General features: G+C 41.1%; 1 protein-coding gene across 11 annotated transcripts in view; it reads right to left on the bottom strand.

The window, feature by feature from the left end:
• Positions 1-19,003, bottom strand: part of LRCH3 (leucine rich repeats and calponin homology domain containing 3) — a 111,092-nt gene that overhangs the window by 78,301 nt on the left and 13,788 nt on the right. For all 11 annotated transcript variants that reach the window (XM_009198817.4, XM_009198819.4, XM_009198818.4 and 8 more), the window contains exon 2: positions 2,114-2,258. In XM_009198817.4, the coding sequence (XP_009197081.1) occupies positions 2,114-2,258 (145 nt within the window). The remainder of the gene's footprint in view (positions 1-2,113; positions 2,259-19,003) is intronic.

The raw sequence follows: 19,003 nt of genomic DNA, 5'->3' as shown, positions 1-19,003 counted from the left end.
CAGGTGGATCACCTGAGGTTGGGAGTTTCAGACCAGCCTGGCCAACATGGTGAAACTCTGTCTCTACTAAAAATACAAAATTAGCTGGGTGTGGTGGCGGGCACCTGTAATCCCAGCTACTCAGGAGGCTGAGGCAGGAGAATGGCTTGAACCCGGGAGATGGAGGTTGTGGTGAGCCAAGATCGCACCATTGCACTCCAGCCTGGGCAACAAGAGCAAATCCCCGTCTCAAAACAAAAAGAAAAAACAAAAATACAAAAAAACCCCCACATCTATCACGATTAAAATAAACTAGATTTTTACGTATGTAAATTCAACCTTATTCCTTAGGACCAACTGCCTCCCCATTTGTAAGATCTTTTACTGAGATCATAAGCCTTTAACGCTTCTTTTTTTTTTTTTTGAGACAGAGTCTCGCTCTGTCACCCAGGCTGGAGTGCAGTGGCCGGATCTCAGCTCACTGCAAGCTCCGCCTCCCGGGTTTACGCCATTCTCCTGCCTCAGCCTCCCAAGTAGCTGGGACTATAGGCGCCCGCCACCACACCCGGCTGTTTTTTTTTTTTTTTTTTGTATTTTTTAGTAGAGACGGGGTTTCACCATGTTTCACCAGGATGGTCTCGATCTCCTGACCTCGTGATCTGCCCGTCTCGGCCTCCCAAAGTGCTGGGATTACAGACTTGAGCCACCACGCCCGGCCAAGCCTTTAACACTTTTTAATCCAGTAACAATTCCACTCCCGACATCTATCTTATGGAAAGAGAAAAGTAAACATTTACATACAAAATTCTCTGCTAATATTATTTTTATCATGGTAAAAAACTGGAAGAAACTAAAGATCCCAGAGGAAAATGTATTTTCAACAGTATATAAACTGTACAATAATTACATACAAAAATAGTTTTAAATAATGTTTCATAAGGGGAAAACTCATTTAAAAATTTGACTAAAAACCTGGAAAGGCCAGGCACGGTGGCTCAAGCCTGTAATCCCAGCACTTCGGGAGGCCGAGACAGGTGGATCACGAGGTCAGGAGATCGAGACCATCCTGGCTAACACGGTGAAACCCCGTCTCTACTAAAAAATACAAAAAACTAGCTGGGCGAGGTGGCGGGCGCCTGTAGTTCCAGCTACTCAGGAGGCTGAGGCAGGAGAATGGCATGAACCCGGGAGGCGGAGCTTGCAGTGAGCTGAGATCCGGCCACTGCACTCCAGCCTGGACGACAGAGAGAGACTCTGTCTCAAAAAAAAAAAAAAAAAAAACCTGGAAAAACAGAAGGAAAAGATCACTTATAAAATTCAAATACATTTTGATGAATTTCCTTTATATTTTTCCACACTTGCACATTATCTTCAATGAACATTTGCAAATATTTGTTGTCAAATAAAACAACAAAAGAGTCATTTTAAGATGTGAAAGTGGAGTAGACTAGTTTAATAAATGCATTCATACATTCAGAACTTAACATGCAAAAATACATAGTCACAAGAAACAAAGTAATTTCAGATCTATTATTCTTATTTAATGAAGCTAATTAGAAAATGTAATTGGAGAAGCACTGCTACAAGACTGCTGCAAGCTCATTTGGCAAATGGCTAGTAAGGTTTGTTAATTACAGGCATTCCCAACTAACAGCAGCTGACTTACAATTTTTCGGCTTCATGATGGTGGGAAAGCAATACATTCAGTAGAAACCATACTTTATTACACTATCTAGTAAATTGTATGAGCTATTCCATACTTTATTATAAAATAGGCCTCGTGTTAGATGATTTTGCCCAACTGTAGCCTACTGTAAGTGTTTTGAGCACATTTAAAGTAGGCTAGGCTAGGCTATAACGTTTGATGGATTATGTGGGAAATGCATTTTCAACTTAGACGGGTTTACTGCGATGTAACCCCACTGTAAGTCAGGGAGCATCTGTACTGCAAAGCCAAAGACAAACCGAGAAACTGGAGGGACATGGAAATACTGTTAATATATCCAAGAGCACATATAGAAACTGCTGACACGAAGAGATAGCATATATAGAGGTAAATATTTTAGGAAAAGAGAGGGGAAAATTGAAAAGACCACATAAAACCAAAAATTTAAAATAGAAAACAACATCTTACCTAATATTTAAAAACGTTAGAGCTTGTAGGTTTAAAATTGCCTCTGGAATATACCGAATACAATTTTGGTACAAGTTGAGATTTTCCAGAGAAACAAAGTGACATGCTTCTGTAGGAATTTCTGAAAGGCGATTTCGTGACAGGTCTAAAAGAAAAATTAAATTAGGTTTAAAATCAGTCCTTGGAACTTATTTTATTGAAATGTTTTGATTTTCCACATAAACTAAAAAATGAAACTATTATTCTTTAAAAGTAACACAACCTCTAAGGCATATATCTGCTTACAAATTATATCAAAGATCGTATCAATCAGTTCCAAATATCCTAAAACAAACAGATCTCTAAAATCCACCTTCAAAAAGGCACAGAAAATATGCTGAGGTTTTTGAAAAGCAAAACAAAAAATACTATCCCTTTATTTACCAAAGATGATCAAGGTCAGGTCAAAAGGACTCAGGAAGCATCTTTGCTCCCAACGGCCAAAGATGAGGCAATCTGAGCTTTGACAAAGATGACTGCAATAGACTGAAATTCATCACATATATTGAACTACATGAGTTTATGACACACACCTGAAAAAGATGACAGAGAACTAATACAGTATCTTGTAAACTGGTGATATGGTTTGGCTGTGTCCCCATCCAAGTCTCCACTTGAATTGTATTCCCCAGAAATCGCACATGCTGTGGGAGGGACTCAGTGGAGCGGTAACTGAATCATGGAGGTCGGTTTCTCCCGTGTTATTCTCATGATAGTGAGTAAGTCTCACGAGATCTTATGGGTTTATCAGGGATTTCCACTTTTGCTCCCTCCTCATTTTCTCTTGCGCTGCCGTTTAAGTACCTTTCACCTCCCGCCATGATTCTGAGGCCTCCCAGCCATGTGGAACTGTAAGTCCAATTAAACCTCCTTTTGTTCCCAGTTTCAGGTATGTCTTTATCAGTAGCATGAAAACAAACTAATACAACTGAAGGAAAAATCAAACATTTGAGGAAATTAACAGAAAAAAAATCAAACATTTATCCTGCCTTCCCTATATAAAGGTATCATTGAGTAAACCATAGATGAATGGGAGCATCTCACTATAAAAGTATTCTAGCTATGAATAAAAAAGAATGATAGAATATCACAATTGTGAAACCCCTATGAATTAATGGATCTAGAATTAAACATCAACGGCTGTTATCTTTACAAAAGACAATCAGAAATTACATGCCTCAGGCCAGGTGCGGTGGCTCATGCCTGGAATCCCAGCACTTTTGGAGGCCAAGGCAGGTGGATCACTTGAGGTCAGGAATTTGAGACCAGCCTGCCCAACATGGTGACACCCCATCTCTACTAAAAACACAAAAATTAGCTGGGCATGGTGGCACACACCTGTAATCCCAGCTACTTGGGAAGCTGAGGCAGGAGAATCACTTGAACCTGGGAGGCAGAGGTTGCAGTGAGCAGAGATAGAGCCACCACACTCCAGCCTGGGCAACAGAGCGAGCTTCTATCTCAAAAAAGAAAAAAAAAAAAAAAAAGAAAGAAATTATACGCCTCCCATTAGAAGAACAGAACATTACCTGTGGTCTTGCCAAAGGAACAGAACCTGAGTCTGATTAAGCATCTGGATCAGCTGCAAACTTTCAGAAAATGCAGAGGACAAAGGAATATGACAAACCATCTCTCTATCGATACCCACTCTGATTTAATTAATTACTGTGAGATTCATTTGCTTACCACGTTTTCTCTTTTTTTAAAATCATAAAGTCACTGTCGGGAATGACTACAGTCAATGATCATTTATTGTACATTTTGAAATAACTCAAAGAGTATGATTGGATTGTAACACAGCATCAATGCTTGGGGTGATGGATACCCCGTTTACCCTGGTGTGATTATTCCACATTGTATGGCTCTATCAGAGTATCTCACAGACATCAATGCTTGGGGTGATGGATACCCCGTTTACCCTGATGTGACAATTCCACATTGTATGGCTCTATTAGAGTATCTCGCAGACCCCATAAATATATGCAGCCATGATGCACTCACAGAAATTTTAAGAACTACAGTAAGATACCACTTCATACCCATTCAGACAACTATTATTAAAAAAGGAAAAAAACAACAGGTGTTGGTAAGAATGTGGAGAAATCAGAACCTTTGTGCTTTGCTAGCTGGAAAGTAAAATGGTACAGCCACTGTGGAAAAGAATATGGCAGTTCCTCAAAAAATTAAACATAGAATTATATTTATGATCCATACAATCCAACAGTTCTACTTCTGGGTATATAATGAAAAGAACTGGTTGGGTGCAGTGGCTTGCGCCTGTAATCCCAGCACTTTGACAGGCCGAGGTGTGTGGATCACTTGAGGTCAGGAGTGTGAGACTAGCCTGGCCAACATGGCAAAACCCTGTCTCCACAAAAGACACAAAAATTAGCCAGGCATGGTGGCCATGTGCCTGTAATCTCAGCTACTTGGGAGTCTGAGACAGGAGAATCACTTGAACCCAGGAGTCTGTTTGAAGGCTTCTCAAAAAACTAAAAACAGAGCTACCATATGATCCAGCTTGGTTGCAGTGAGCCGAGATGGCACCTACACTCCAGCTTGGGCGACTGGGCGACAGAGCGAGACTCTACCTCAAAAAAAAAAAAAAAAAAAAGAACTGAAAGCAGAGACTTGAACAGATATTTGTAGGCCAATATTTACATCAGCATTATTCACAACTGTCAAAAGGTGGAAACAAAACAAATGTCTACCAATGGGTGAACAGATATTTCCATAAATGTGTTATACTCACACAATGGAATATTATTCTGCATTCAAAAAGGAATAAAATTCTTTGACATGCTACAACATGAAGTTTGCAAACATTATGGTAAGTGAAATATGCCAGACATCAAAGGACAAATACGATTCCATTTATATGAAGTCCCTAGAACAGCCCAATTCATAAAGACACAACGCAGAATGATTACCAGGAAGTAATGGAGAGTGAGTGTTTAATGCATACAGAGTTGCAGTCTGGGAGAATGAAAAAAGTTCTAGAAGTGGATTTAGTTGGTGATAGCCGCACAACAGTATGAAGGCTCTTAATACCACTGAACAGATGCTTAAAAATGGGTAAAATGGCATATTTTACCACAATTTAAAAAATCAAATATGTAGTATTCAAAGTAGAAAAGAAATGTAATCTGCCTCTTCTTAGTGACATGTACCTTAAAAATCTCTAAAATTATGGATTTTTCTAATAACCATATCTTATGTCTCAGCAATAAAATGAAGAATACAGAAATTACAGAAACAGAATTCCAAAGTATTCCTGAACTTCAAATCTCAAAAATTAGTCTCACAACTGTGTAACGGAGACTGGCAGTTAGTAACTTCTTTCCTTCTTAACCCCATTTCTCTCTGCCAGGGAGAAAAATGCTTAATATTTCATTCTATTTGGCTATGTAATTATGACATTAGGACTTATTTCTTTAAATCTCAGTAACTAAGCCAGGAAAACCACAGTTCACTTCAGTCCAAACACAAATTAATGTTTTCAACAGTATGGCATTTATTAAGAAATGCTAGCAGTCAAAAGTCTTATGTTCTTCTAGTAACTCCTTCAGGCAATCCCACAAAGTGACGTCATCCTTACCCAATCAGCCCATTATGCAAAACCCACATATACAGTACGCTCATTTTCTGTGAGAACAGACACTACTATGAGCCCATTACGCAAAACCCACATGTACAGGACAATCATTTTCTGTGAGAACAGACACTACTATGAATGTGAAAATGGCCAGAGATGATGACAAATAATCTGCATAAGAGATTTTCAACACTGAGCAAGGTAAAATTGTAAAGAATAGTATAGGAATAATATCCTTTAACATATAAAGAAATGGTAAATGCAAACTACGAAAATTTCTACAATAACACAATCATGAAATAAACTAAAAAGTAATTTTCAAAAAGTCAAGTTCCTAAAGATTTATATAAAAGTAATAATTTAAAATACGATTTGATAGCTATTTAACAAATCCCAGTGACACTGTCCGTGGTGCGTCCCACAGACTGAAGAACACAAGCAGCAGCCCAGTAACTGAAGACCCTGCGACGAGTCACCAGAGTGTGTCACACTCTTCAGACTTTCTACTCACATTTGTCACATTTAAAAAACACTCTCTGCTTAGGTATTTCCTTTTCGTTTTCAACCACCTTACCATTCCCATGAAAATTTTATTGAGATAATGCAATAAAAATCATTTTAACTATTAATACTAATTATGTAACCCAGGGAGATCACAAAACATAGTTTTTCTAATGCTTTTCATTCAATAGTCTTATTTTTTTTTTTACCTGACTTTAGTTTACTTTTAAAAACCGTTAACTTTCATTTTATCAAAATAGTAACTTTAAATGCCAATTAGTGACTTTTCCTATTTTTTCTGTATATTTTACCACAATAATTTAAAAAATTGAATGTGTATACTCAAAGTAGAAAAGAAATGTAATCTGCCTCTTGTTAGTGACATGTACCTTTAAAATCTCTAAAATTATGTAAAATTTTAATTTATAACTAAAAACCCTAGGTAACATAAATAAAACAGATATAAGGTTGAGAGAAGATGGTTAGGGACCTCAGGACTCAAGGAACAACAGCGATGAATTCCCTGGGTTTTCTTTTTGCCACATGTATCCCAGACTTGGAGCTGACCTCTCCAAGTTTAAAAATAAAATAACCAGGCATGGTAGTTCATGCCTGTAATCCCAGCATTTTGAGAGGCAGAGGCTGGTGAATCACCTGAGGTCAGGAGTTGGAGACCAGCCTGGCCAACATGGTGAAAGCCCCGTTTCTAAAATAAATACAAAAATTAGCTGGGCATGGTGGTGGCCACCTGTAATCTCAGCTCCTCAGGAGGCTGAGGTAGGAGAATCCCTTGAACCCAGGAGGCGGAGGTTGCAGTGAGCCGAGATCATGCTGCTGAACTCCAACCTGTGAGTGAAACTCCATCTCAAAAAATAAAAATAACAAAATAATAATAAAGCACCAGGAAAGGGTAGCTAAGCAAGACAGAAAACTTTTAGAAAATAACTGCTCTATTCCACCCAAATATGTCAGGAAAAACTGGAAAAAAACAGGCTTCCCATGCAACCTTTGAGAAGCCTCACTCCTACTCAAAGGTTATGTGGGGAGCCTAAATTTCCATCCTTGCCAGACTGTAATGACTCTTATAATCCCCAAAATGCACAACTGAAAACATTTATAATACTAAGCACCAGGAAGATCTCAAACTGAATAAAAAACAATAAATGCTAACACTAAGATGACAGAGATGCTAGACCATCCTAAGAATGCTTCAGAGAGCAATTACAAACTCTCGTAATAAATGAAAACCAGAAAGCCTCAACAACAACAAAACAGAAGGTCTCAAGAAAGAAGACATGAAGGGGAAACAGACAGACAAAGCTCAATGGACGGCTCCACAGCAGAGTGGAGGGCAGAGAGGAAGCAATCCGGGAGCCGCAAGGCAGAACAGAAATTACCCAGCCTCAACAACAGAGAGAAAACAGACTGGGAAAAAAAAAAAACCTGAACAGAGCAAGGACTATGGGACTGCAGCAATATCTAACACTCATGTCATCGGAATCCTGGAAAAAGAGCAGGAGGTCAGTGCGGACACTTCAGCATTTCTCAGGGCTGAAAAGTGAACTGAAGAGACAGCTTCCCAAGTCTGGCAAGAGTCATGAACCCATAGATTCAAGAAGCTAAGCAAACCCCAAAGAGGATAAACCCAAAGACATCCACAAGACACATTCTAGTCAAACTTCTGAAAACTGAAGACAGAGAAAAAAAATTTTTTTTTTTTTTCCCAGACAGGGTCTCCCTGTTACCCCAGCTGGAGTGCAGTGGCACCATCTCGGCTCACTGCAACCTCTACCTCTCGGGCTCGAGAGATCCTCCCACCTCAGCCTCCTGAGTAGCTGGGACTACGCCACCACTCCTGGCTAATTTTTGTACTTTTTGTAGAGAAGAGGTCTCACTATGTTGTCCAGGCTGGTCCTGAACTCCTGGCCTCAAGTGATCCTCCTGCCTTAGCCTCCCAAAGTGCTGGGATAACAGGTATGAGCCACCGTGCCCGGCCAAGAAAAAAAAAATCTTGAAAGCTGTAAGAGAGAAACAATTGAAATGACAGTAGATTTCATATCAGAAACCACGGAAGCCAGAAAGAAGTGGCACAATATCATCCTTTTTTTTTGAGACAGTCTCACTCTGTCACCCAGATTGGAGTACAATGGCACGATCATGGCTCACTGCTGCTCTGATCTCCTGGGCTCAGGTGATCCTCCCACCTCAGCCTTCCAGGTAGCTGAGACTACAGGCATGTGCCGCCGTGCCCAGCTAATTTTTTGTAGAGATGGGTTTTTGCCATATTGCCTAGGCTGGTCTTGAACTCCTGGGCTCAAGTGATCTGCTCATCTCGGCCTCCCAAAGTGTTGCAATTACACTATGCCTGGCCCAACATCTTTCAAACACTAAAAGAAAAGACTGTTCACCCAGAATTGTATATATATCCAGCAAAATGTCCTTTAGGAATCAAGAGGAGATGAACACATTCTCAGATGAATGAAAACTACGAGTCTGTAGCAGCAGATGTAATCTAAGAGTGAGTCATGGAAGCTCTCTAAATAGGAAGTGGTGAAAGAAACGAATCTTAAAACACCAAGAAAGGACACAGCGTATTAGTTTGCTAGAGCTGAAAATAGCACACAGTGGGCAGCTGAAACAGTGCAAATGTATTTTCTCACAATTCTGGAGGTTAGAAGTCTGAGATGAAGGTGTGAGCAGGGTTGACTTCTGAGGTCTCTCACTGGCTTGCAGATGCTGTCTTCTGAGTCTTCATATCATCTTTCCTCTCTGTCAGTCTTTGTCCTAATCTCCTCTTATGGGGACATCACTTCCAACTAAATGATGCCATCTTGATTTAATTACCTCTTTAAAAGTACTATCTCCAAACACCATCACAAGTACTGAGACTTAGGACCTCAATGTATGAATTTGTGGGTAAGGGATGAAATTCAGTACATAACACTAAGCAAAAATATGGGTAAATATAAAAGACTTTCCTTCTCTTGAGTTTTCCAAATTATACTGGAAGCAAAAATTATAAGATTATTTTATGTGATTCTAATATTTAAATATTTATAGAGAAAATATTTAAGACAACAACAACAGGGAAGGTAAAGGGACGTGAAGGGAGTAAGGTTTCTATACTTCACTCAAACTCATAAAATAACGATACCAATAGACTGACAAGTTAGACATCTCTCATGCAACACCTAGGGCAACAACTAAGAGAGCTACACAGAGATACGCTCAAAAACACTACAGAGAAACAAAAATGGAATTCTAAAAAACGTTCCAGAAATCCACGGGAAGGCAAGAAAAAGAACACAGAAAGGAAAACAAGGGAAACAACAAACAAAACGGCAGACTTAGGCCCTAATGTATCAATAATGATACGAAATATAAATTATCTAAAAGAGCAAATGACCAAAATGCAGAGAGATTAGCAAAGTGGATTTAAAAACATGATGCAGCCGGGCGCGGTGGCTCACGCCTGTAATCCCAGCACTTTGGGAGGCCGAGGCGGGAGGATCACGAGGTCAGGAGATCGAGACCATCTTGGCCAACACGGTGAAACCCCGTCTCTACTAAAAATACAAAAAATTAGCCGGGCGCAGTGGTGGGCACCTGTAATCCCAGCTGCTCGGGAGGCTGAGGCAGGAGAATGGCGTGAACCCGGGAGGCGGAGCTTGCAGTGAGCTGAGATCGCGCCACTGCACTCCAAACTGGGCCACAGAGCCAGACTCTGTCTCAAAAAAAAAAAAAAGATGCAACTCTATGTTATCTACGAGAAACTCACTTCAAGTAGGACATAGGCTGAAAGTAAAAATTAGCACCCAAACAGGAGAGGTCTAATTCCTCGTTAACTCCCAATACCTGCCCCTAAAGCAATCACTTTTAACTCTTTTGTGTGGGGGGTTTTTTTTTGTTTTTTGTTTTGTTTTTGACACAGGGTCCCGCCCTGTCGCCCAAGCTTGAGTGCAGTGGTGCAATCACAGCTCACTGAAACCTGGAACTCCTGGGCTCAAGTGATTCTCTGACCTGAGCCTCCTAAGTAGCTGGGACCACAGGAATGTGGAACCATGCCGGGCTAATTTTTCTTTCAAATCTTTTGTAAAAATGGGGTCTCGGGGGTCGGGCGCAGTGGCTCACACCTGTAATCCCAGCATTTTGGGAGGCCGAGGCGGGCGGATCACCTGAGGTCAGGAGTTGAAGACCAACCTGGCCAATATGGTAAAACTCCGTCTCTACCAAAAAATACAATGAGTAGTGCAAAAGATACACAAGTCACAAACAAGCCACAAAAGATGTACAACTCAAAGATGCAAATGAGTCGATTCCATCTGCAAGGTGCCTCCCATATGTATCACAAAGGCCCATCCAAAATGTAGTGGTTATGCCCCTGAAATAGGCTTGCTGCCCTCCGTATGCCTGGGCTGAGGGAGAGCCACGCCACCTGTCTGCAGTCCAGCTGGCACTCTGCAGGGCAGTGACTCCAGGACAGCAGGCACACGGTTTCCCGATCCATGGCTCACAGCGTCACTAACTCCACGGCAGGCTTGTCAGCACGCGGCTGTGACATCGGTGTTCTGAACTTGTACAACGTGCCCTAGAGTAGACCTTTTTTCTTTTTTCTTTTCATTCTGCAGAACACGCCCTTTCCACCTAGAGTCTTGTGTTCCTCAGTTTTAAAAAACTGAAACAAGGCCGGGCGCCGTGGCTCACGCCTGTAAGCCTAGCATTCTGGGAGGCCGAGGCGGGCGGATTGCCTGAGCTCAGTTCACACGGTGAAACCCCGTCTCTACTAAAATACAAAAAATTAGCTGGGCGTGGGCGGCGGGCACCTGTGGTTCCAGCTACTTGGGAGGCTGAGGCAGGAGAATAGCTTGAACCCAGGAGGCGGAAGTTGCAGTGAGCCAAGATCACGCCACGGCACTCCAGCCTGGGTGACAGAGCAAGACTCTGTCTCCAAAAAAAAATAAAAATAAAAACTAAACGAATTATTTCCTCCCCCTTCTTTGTATTCTGTTTTCTCAATCCGGAACCTAATAGATGTCGAACCTCCTAGACTGATATATTTTTCTGTTTCCTTTTTCCTGCTTTCTGGGAGATTTCCTCAACTTTATTTCTGAACACTTGTGCTGAATTTTCTTTATTTCTGATAGATATGGCGCTTTCCATTTCCAAGAGCTCTGTCTTATTCTCTGAATTCCTGTGCCTTTTATTTTTTATTTATTTATTTTTTTTTTTGAGATGGAGTTTTGCTCTTGTTGCTCAGGCTGGAGTGCAATGGCTTGACCTTGGCTCACTGCAACCTCCACCTCCCAGGTTCAAGCGATTCTCCTGTTTCAGCCTCTATACTACACCAGACTAATTTTGTATTTTTAGTAGAGACAGGGTTTCACCGTGTTAGCCAGGCTGGTCTCAAACTCCTGGCCTCACGTGAGGTCAGGCTGTGTCTGGCATTCCTATGCCCTTTTCTTAGACACCCTTACTATATTTCATGTTGGCAGTACTTCCTTTCTGCCTTTTAGGATATTGATTCCAGATTTTTGGAAGTTTTCCTTTTGTCGGCACTGTCTGTTTTCTCTGGGTTCCTTTTGTTATGTTCTTCTCTGTGTTTGATGTCAGAAATGTTCTTCAAGACCAGGCACTCACGCCTGTAATCCTAGCACTTTGGGAGGCCGAGCTGAGAGGATCATTTGAGCTCAGGAGTTTGAGACCAGCCTGAGCAACAGAGTAAGAACCCGTCTCTACTAAAATTAAAAAAAGACAGAGAAATGTTCTTCAAATAGCTAGTAGTGTTTAGTTTTCTTTTCATATTTAAAAACACAGGCCAGGTGCAGTGACTCACACCTATAATCCCAGTACTTTGGGAGGCTGAGGTGGGCGGCACCTGAGGTCGGGAGTTCGAGACCAGCCTGATCAATATGGAGAAACCCTGTCTCTACTAAAAAAATACAAAATTAGCCAGGCATGGTGGCACATGCCTGTAATCCCAGCTACTTGGGAGTCTGAGGCAGGAGAGTCGCTTGAACACGGGAGGCAGACATTGCGGTGAGCCAAGATCCCACCACTACGCTCCAGCCTGGGCAACAAGAACGAAACTCCGTCTCAAAAACCAAAAAAAAAAAAAAAAAAGTAACATTGAAATTCTGGTTGGAAGTTCTGTGTCTACACTTCCCTGTAAGGTACAATGTAGGGACCTGGCTGTTTCATTTGGGTTCCGTAAGTATCGATACCTTAAAATCTTTTCTCTTTTCCCCTAGATTTTCTCCAAAGACAGAAACTCCAATAACCAGAGGAGTATATCAGCCAAGTAGAGAGCTGCCTGGAGATCTTGCCATGCTGTATGCCAGTTGTCACTAGGTTTTCTGGAGACATGTCCCCATCTTCGGCAAGCCTATACCCAATTCCAGACCCAGTTTTAGTCCCAGCCCTCTGAAGAAAAAGCCTCCTTGATTTTTCTGTTGCATATTCTTCTCCTTCAAAAATATAACAGAGGTAAGACCCTTAAGAAAATAGTGTCTTACTGGAAAAGTTAAAGGATAGTCCACATATCATGTTTTATCAGTTTGCATCCATTTGATCCTCAGGAAAAGCAATCACATATTCTAAATGACTCGAAAAAATGGCTTTCTTGGCCAGGCACAGTGGCTTACGCCTGTAATCCCAGCACTTTGGGAGGCCAAGGCGGGTGGATCACTGAGGTTGGGAGCTCGAGACCAGCCTGACCAACATGGTGAAATCTCGGCTCTACTAAACATCCAAAATTAGGAGGGCATGGTGGTGCATGCCTATAATCCCAGCTACTCGAGAGGCTGAGGCAGGAGAATCACTTGAACTCGGGAGGCGGAGGTTGAGGTGAGCCGAGATAGCACCATTGCACTCCAGCCTGGGCAACAAGAGTGAAACTCTGTCTCAAAAAAAAAGAAGGCTTTCTTCTCCAGTCATGTTTTCCACATATCCTAGGAGAGTGGGATGCTGAAAAATGTATGTAGGCTGATTAAATTTTGGTACATATTTCCAAAGCTCAGCTATGAGAAAACTTACAAGGAAATTTAACCAGAGAAATAAAAAATGAAATCAAACTCAGATTTAATTTAGCTAAGAGAACTATCCTTGTAGTCTATAAACCTGGGTTCTAGTCTTGCTTAATTGGTGACATATGTTGGACTGGGACAAGGTCAATGTCACTTAATTGTGAAATGTAAAAACTGTATAACAAAAACAAATGAAAGCTTTTCTTTGAAAAGGTGTTTTATGAGGTATTATTACGATGAAAACTTTGCTGCCAAACAAAATTATTTGGTAACTTCTCACTGCAAATTTTAAAAAATCTAAAGATCACTAAAATAAAGACTTTCTCTAGAAATTTTAAAAGAAAACCTTTAAAATGATAACCAAAAATTTCAAGGTAAAACAAAATCCTTCAAGTATAATTCAGGAGGGAACTAAATGATACATTACAAAAAATGACTTCAGCAAAAAACTCCAGGAAAACATGATATTAACTACTAGTAGTAACCAGTCAACTATCTTCACTATTCATATCAGAAGGAAGATGTCGGTTTAGGATCATGGCAGTTACAATACAGCAATTTAATCCTGTTATATATTTTACAACATCATAATGAAATGTAGAGTAAGAATAACAAAACTAAAAGCTTTAATTTTTTTTTAAATATTACTTCCTCTCCACCCTCCCCACCGCACTGTTACCAGAAAGAAGCTCTCACTCTGTCACCAGGGTGGAATACAGTGATGCAATCATAGCTGACTGCAGGCTCAAACTCCTGGGCTCAAGCCATCCTCCTGCCTCATCTTCCCAAGTAGCTGGGACTACAGATGCATGCCACCATGCCCAGCTAATTTTGTTTACTTTTTGTAGAAACCAGTGTCTCACTATGTTGCCCAGACTGGTTCAAACTCCTGGCCTCAAGCAATCCTCCCACCTTGGCCTCCCAAAGTGCTGGAATTACAGGTGTGAGCCACCATGCCTGGCCTAAAAACATGTTATAACAAACTGGACTTGGTTTATTTAACATTCAAAGAGCATAATTCAAAAGCTATATCCATGCCTAGAACAGTGCCTGAAACACAGGCAGAGAATATATTTTTACTAACTAAAAAAATACAGCACTGAAGCAAGCAGAGGAAGGAAAAGAAAGGTGAAAATTTTTTAAAAACTAACATTTGCTAAGCACATATATGCACTGGAACCTGTATTGCTCCATGTGGCTATAATCTCATTTAATCTACAAAACCTCCTTATGAGGTAGACATTGCACAGATGAGGAAACCGCCATTTACGAAGGTTAGAAAACTTTCCTATGAGTCACACAAAGCTAGTAAGAGACTGAATTGATACACAAACCTAGATTTCTCTGAATTCAAAGTCCATGCATAAGTATACTAGGTCTTCCGTACAAAGCACTATACTATAAATTATTTTAAAATGCTGAAAAACAGGTAAGTGACTAACAGGCAGCTGCATTATCCCAGTAAAAATGAGGGATTTTGAAAGAGGTATCATTTAGTGCAAATATTAGATACCATCATTAAACTACCTCTTCAGACACAGAGATTCTTACTTAATATCACCTTTAAGATGCATAGAGATTATAGGTTAGTTAACTATGGTATGCTTGCACTCCGCCATGCCATTGCACTGCATTTTTCTTCAGATCTTAAGAGAGAAAAGTCAAAAAAAATTATAATGGGGGCTGGGCACGGGGGCTTACGCCTGTAATCCTCCAGCACTTTGGGAGGCCGATGCGGGCAGATCATGAGGTCAGGAGTCCGAGACCAGCCTGGCCAGCATGGTGAAACCCCGTCTCTACTAATACAAAAATTAGCCGGGCATGGTGGCGGCGTCTGTAGTCCCAGCTACTCGGGAGACTGAGGCAGGAGAATCGCTTCAACCCAGGAGGTGGAGGTCGCAATGAGCTGAGATCGCACCACTGCACTCCAGCCTGAGTGACAGAGCAAGACCCATCTCAAAAAAAAAAAAAAAAAAAAAAATTACAATGGGAAGAAATGGGGGCTATTTTCTGAGTCTTACGCAGGATCCCAGCCCTACCACCTTTCAATATCTCCTGGAATTTTTATTCTTTTATTCTCCTAGGGGTAGAGGTAGCAATAGGGAGGTCATTATAATTTTTTTAAAGTATTTAATACATTTTTTTTGTTTTTGAGACAGAGTCTCGCTCCGTCACCCAGGCTGGAGTGCAGTGGCACGATCTCAGCTCCCTGCAACTTCTGCCTCCCGGGTTCACGCCATTCTCCTGCCTCAGCCTCCCGAGTAGCTGGGACTACAGGCGCCCGCCACCATGTCCGGCTAATTTTTGTATTTTTAGTAGAGATGGGGTTTCGCCATGTTGGCCAGGCTGGTTTCAAACTCCTGACCTCGTGATCCACCTGCCTCGGCCTCCCGAAGTGCTGGGATTCCAGGCGTGAGCCGCCCTGTCCGGCAATAAAGCTTTTAATAAAATGTTTCATATTATAGTCAGTGCTTTATCCCTCCCCGACCCCAAAATGACTCCAAAAAAGTAACAGGAAGCTTTTCAGGTTTTTAACAAAACAATATGGGTTGGGGGGAATGATGTAACCAAACGTCACAGTTTCCATGTAACAAAAAGCAATGCACTAGGACTTCCAGATGGAAAGCTATAACCATGAAGAAAATTTAAAAATGCTAGTCCTCCAAAATTGGAAGTCTAAAATTTAGATAAATTTCTCTGTGAACTGTCAAAATTACTATACTAAATTTGTTGGGAATTTTTTATGAATAAATTATACAATTACCATGAGATTTTCTACATTCCACAGCAGTGGTTATCCAGCTTCAGCAGGCATCAGACTGACCTGGAGGGCTTGTTAAAACAGACTGCTCAGCCCTACCCTGGAATTTCTGATACCACATGTCTGAGGTAACAACCAATAATGTAAACCTCTAACAATTTCCTAGGTGATGCTGCTGCTGCTGGCCTAGGAGCCACACTTTCAGAACAGTGCTCTGTGGCAGCTACTGTGTGCCCAAGAGAATTGTATACTGGCAGAACAGGTCAAGATTTCTAGTCCAAGAAAATGACTGGAATATTTACAACTAAGAGCAATAGTTGTTTGCTTCCTCCTGAGAGAAACTAAATGATTGGGTTTGTAACGATCTCTGTGTGTCTCTGTGTTCCCCCACATTTGGAAAATGTACTAAGAAACTTGAACACAGTATTACTAAGAAGTTGCAACTGTGATATAGTTGTATGTTGCAGGAAGGTTTCTTCCTCCAGAAAAATGTGAGAATAAAAATAATTCAAACCTTTGATACATACTCTAGTAAAATAACAAGTTAAGCAAAGTGGAAAGTTACGTGTCATATCAAGACCTCTGGAAACGAAAAGAACTGCGTTTTGGACAGGGCAGCACAATGTAAGACAGCAAGACATCGACTGCATTCCGCAAAGACCACCACTGCTCACAGAAGCACAGGTTTTGTGAAATAATTAAGTACTGTGTATTCTAAATAATAAAATTATTTTACCTTGAAATTAAGTAATGGCTGTTACACGACCTAGTATGTTAGTTTAAGTAACTCAGGTTTATGCTAGAATGTCATCATGCATATATTTCATAAGTAATCCTTTGTTTAAAGAAAGAAAATAAATCCTTGATGAAACTGGCCTTGAATTATCTGCTGAACGGGGACAGGAAATCAGACTGACCATACTGAGTAAACCCAGGTAAGTAAAATTTAGGAGCTTTCAAATATATGGGCCCAGCGGCATCACAAAAAGGAGATTTATTAAAAATGAGCAATCACAAGGTGACATTTAAATGTTGATATTTCTAAAACTTTTGATGGTATTTTAATTCAAAATATGCTTTGGTATAATATATACTAACACAGCCCATAAAATGTGACTATGCTGGGAATGAAAATGGGAAAAGTTGGTAACATGGATCATAAATGAGTATCCATCGAAAAGCTTCTATATTAGGGTAAAAAAAGAATTTGGTAAAATAAGGGTTAAAATTGACCACATTCATGATTTTGAAAGGCTCCTGTTCCTTCAAATGAAATAAGCTAAACTGTCTTTATTGTTATCTTGTCTGGTATCAGTTGCCATGTGAAATGTTAGACAATGAGCTCCAGGAGACAGGCTGTAGTCCTGGATCCTATTGCTCACTAAAATGAACCAAGGCTCCTTAAGGATAACTGCCTTTGTTAGGAGAGGGGAAAACAAGATGAACCTAGAAAATCTTTTTGTTTTTGGAATATAATTTCCAGGTTATCAGCAGTAATCAATGTTGGAATAGGAAAGAAGTTTTGCCACACATGGTTTAAGCAATGATATGCGAGTATGGAATGCAGCAGGTACAGTCAGTTGTCAACATTCTGAATCTCTCAGATTCATAAAGATCCTAAAAAGAAAAGGTAATATGAAGGGTACTATGAAAAAATCAATATGTATTATGAAAAAATCCCCTTCTTGTGTGAAAAAAGGAGTGGAGGCCGGGCACAGTGGCTCACGCCTGTAATCCCAGAACTTTGGGAGGCCAAGGTGGGTAGATCACGAGGTCAAGATATCAAGACCATCCTGGTCAACATTGTGAAACCCTGTCTCTACTAAGAATACAAAAATCAGTGGCCGGGCGTGGTGGCTCACACTTGTAATCCCAACACTTTGGGAGGCCAAGGTGGGTGGATTGCTAGGTCAGGAGTTCGAGATCAGCCTGGCCAACATGGTGAAACCCCATCTCTACTGAAAATACAAAAACTAGCTGGGCATGGTCAGAGACGCCTATAATCCCAGTTACTTTGGAGGCTGAGGCAGGAGAATAATTTGAGGCAGGAGAATAATTTGAACCCGGGAAGCGGAGGCTGCAGTGAGCCAAGATCATGCCATTGCACTTCAGCCTGGGCGGCAGGGCAAGACTCCATCTCAAAATAAATAAATAAATAAAATTAGCTGGGAGTGGTGGCGCACACCTGAAGTCCCAGCTACTCGGGAGGCTGAGGCAGGACAATCGCTTGAACCCAGGAGGCGGAAGTTGCAGTGAGACACTCCAGCCTGGGCAACAAAGTGAGACTCTGTCTCAAAAAAAAATAAAAAATAAAATAAAAAAAGGAGTGGATAATCAAGGCACAGACAGATTCTATTGGAAATGCCTTTAAGTTCTATTTGTCATTCTTATGTTAGAAAATAAGGAAGTGTTGGCCGGGCGTGGTGGCTCAAGCCTGTAATCCCAGCACTTTGGGAGGCCGAGACGGGTGGATCACGAGGTCAAGAGATCGAGACCATCCTGGCTAACACGGTGAAACCCTGTCTCTACTAAAAAATACAAAAAAACTAGCTGGGCGAGGTGGCGGGCGCCTGTAGTCCCAGCTACTCAGGAGGCTGAGGCAGGAGAATGGCGTAAACCTGGGAGGCGGAGCTTGCAGTGAGCCGAGATCCGGCCACTGCACCCCAGCCTGGGCGTCAGAGCGAGACTCCGTCTCAAAAAAAAAAGAAAAGAAAATAAAGAAGTGTTTACTAACTACAAGTATTATGATAAAACAGCAAAATTAACAAACCTATGATGGTCACTGTTGATTTGACCACAAGAATGTTTGTAGTTCCTCGTGTTACTAAACATTGTCTTCACAAGCAAGATAAGCAACTGAACAAGTAATAGTCTTTTAAAAGTAGGTACTAGAAACAAATACACCAGTGAGAAATAGAGCCCTGTTTCTGGTATAACAATTTTGGATAGAAAGCCCCAGTCCTCAGGATAGG

Source organism: Papio anubis, chromosome 2 (genome assembly GCF_008728515.1).
Source record: "Papio anubis isolate 15944 chromosome 2, Panubis1.0, whole genome shotgun sequence".
In the NCBI taxonomy this organism is placed as follows: domain Eukaryota; kingdom Metazoa; phylum Chordata; class Mammalia; order Primates; family Cercopithecidae; genus Papio; species Papio anubis.
This window is presented reverse-complemented; position numbering and strand designations above follow the sequence as displayed.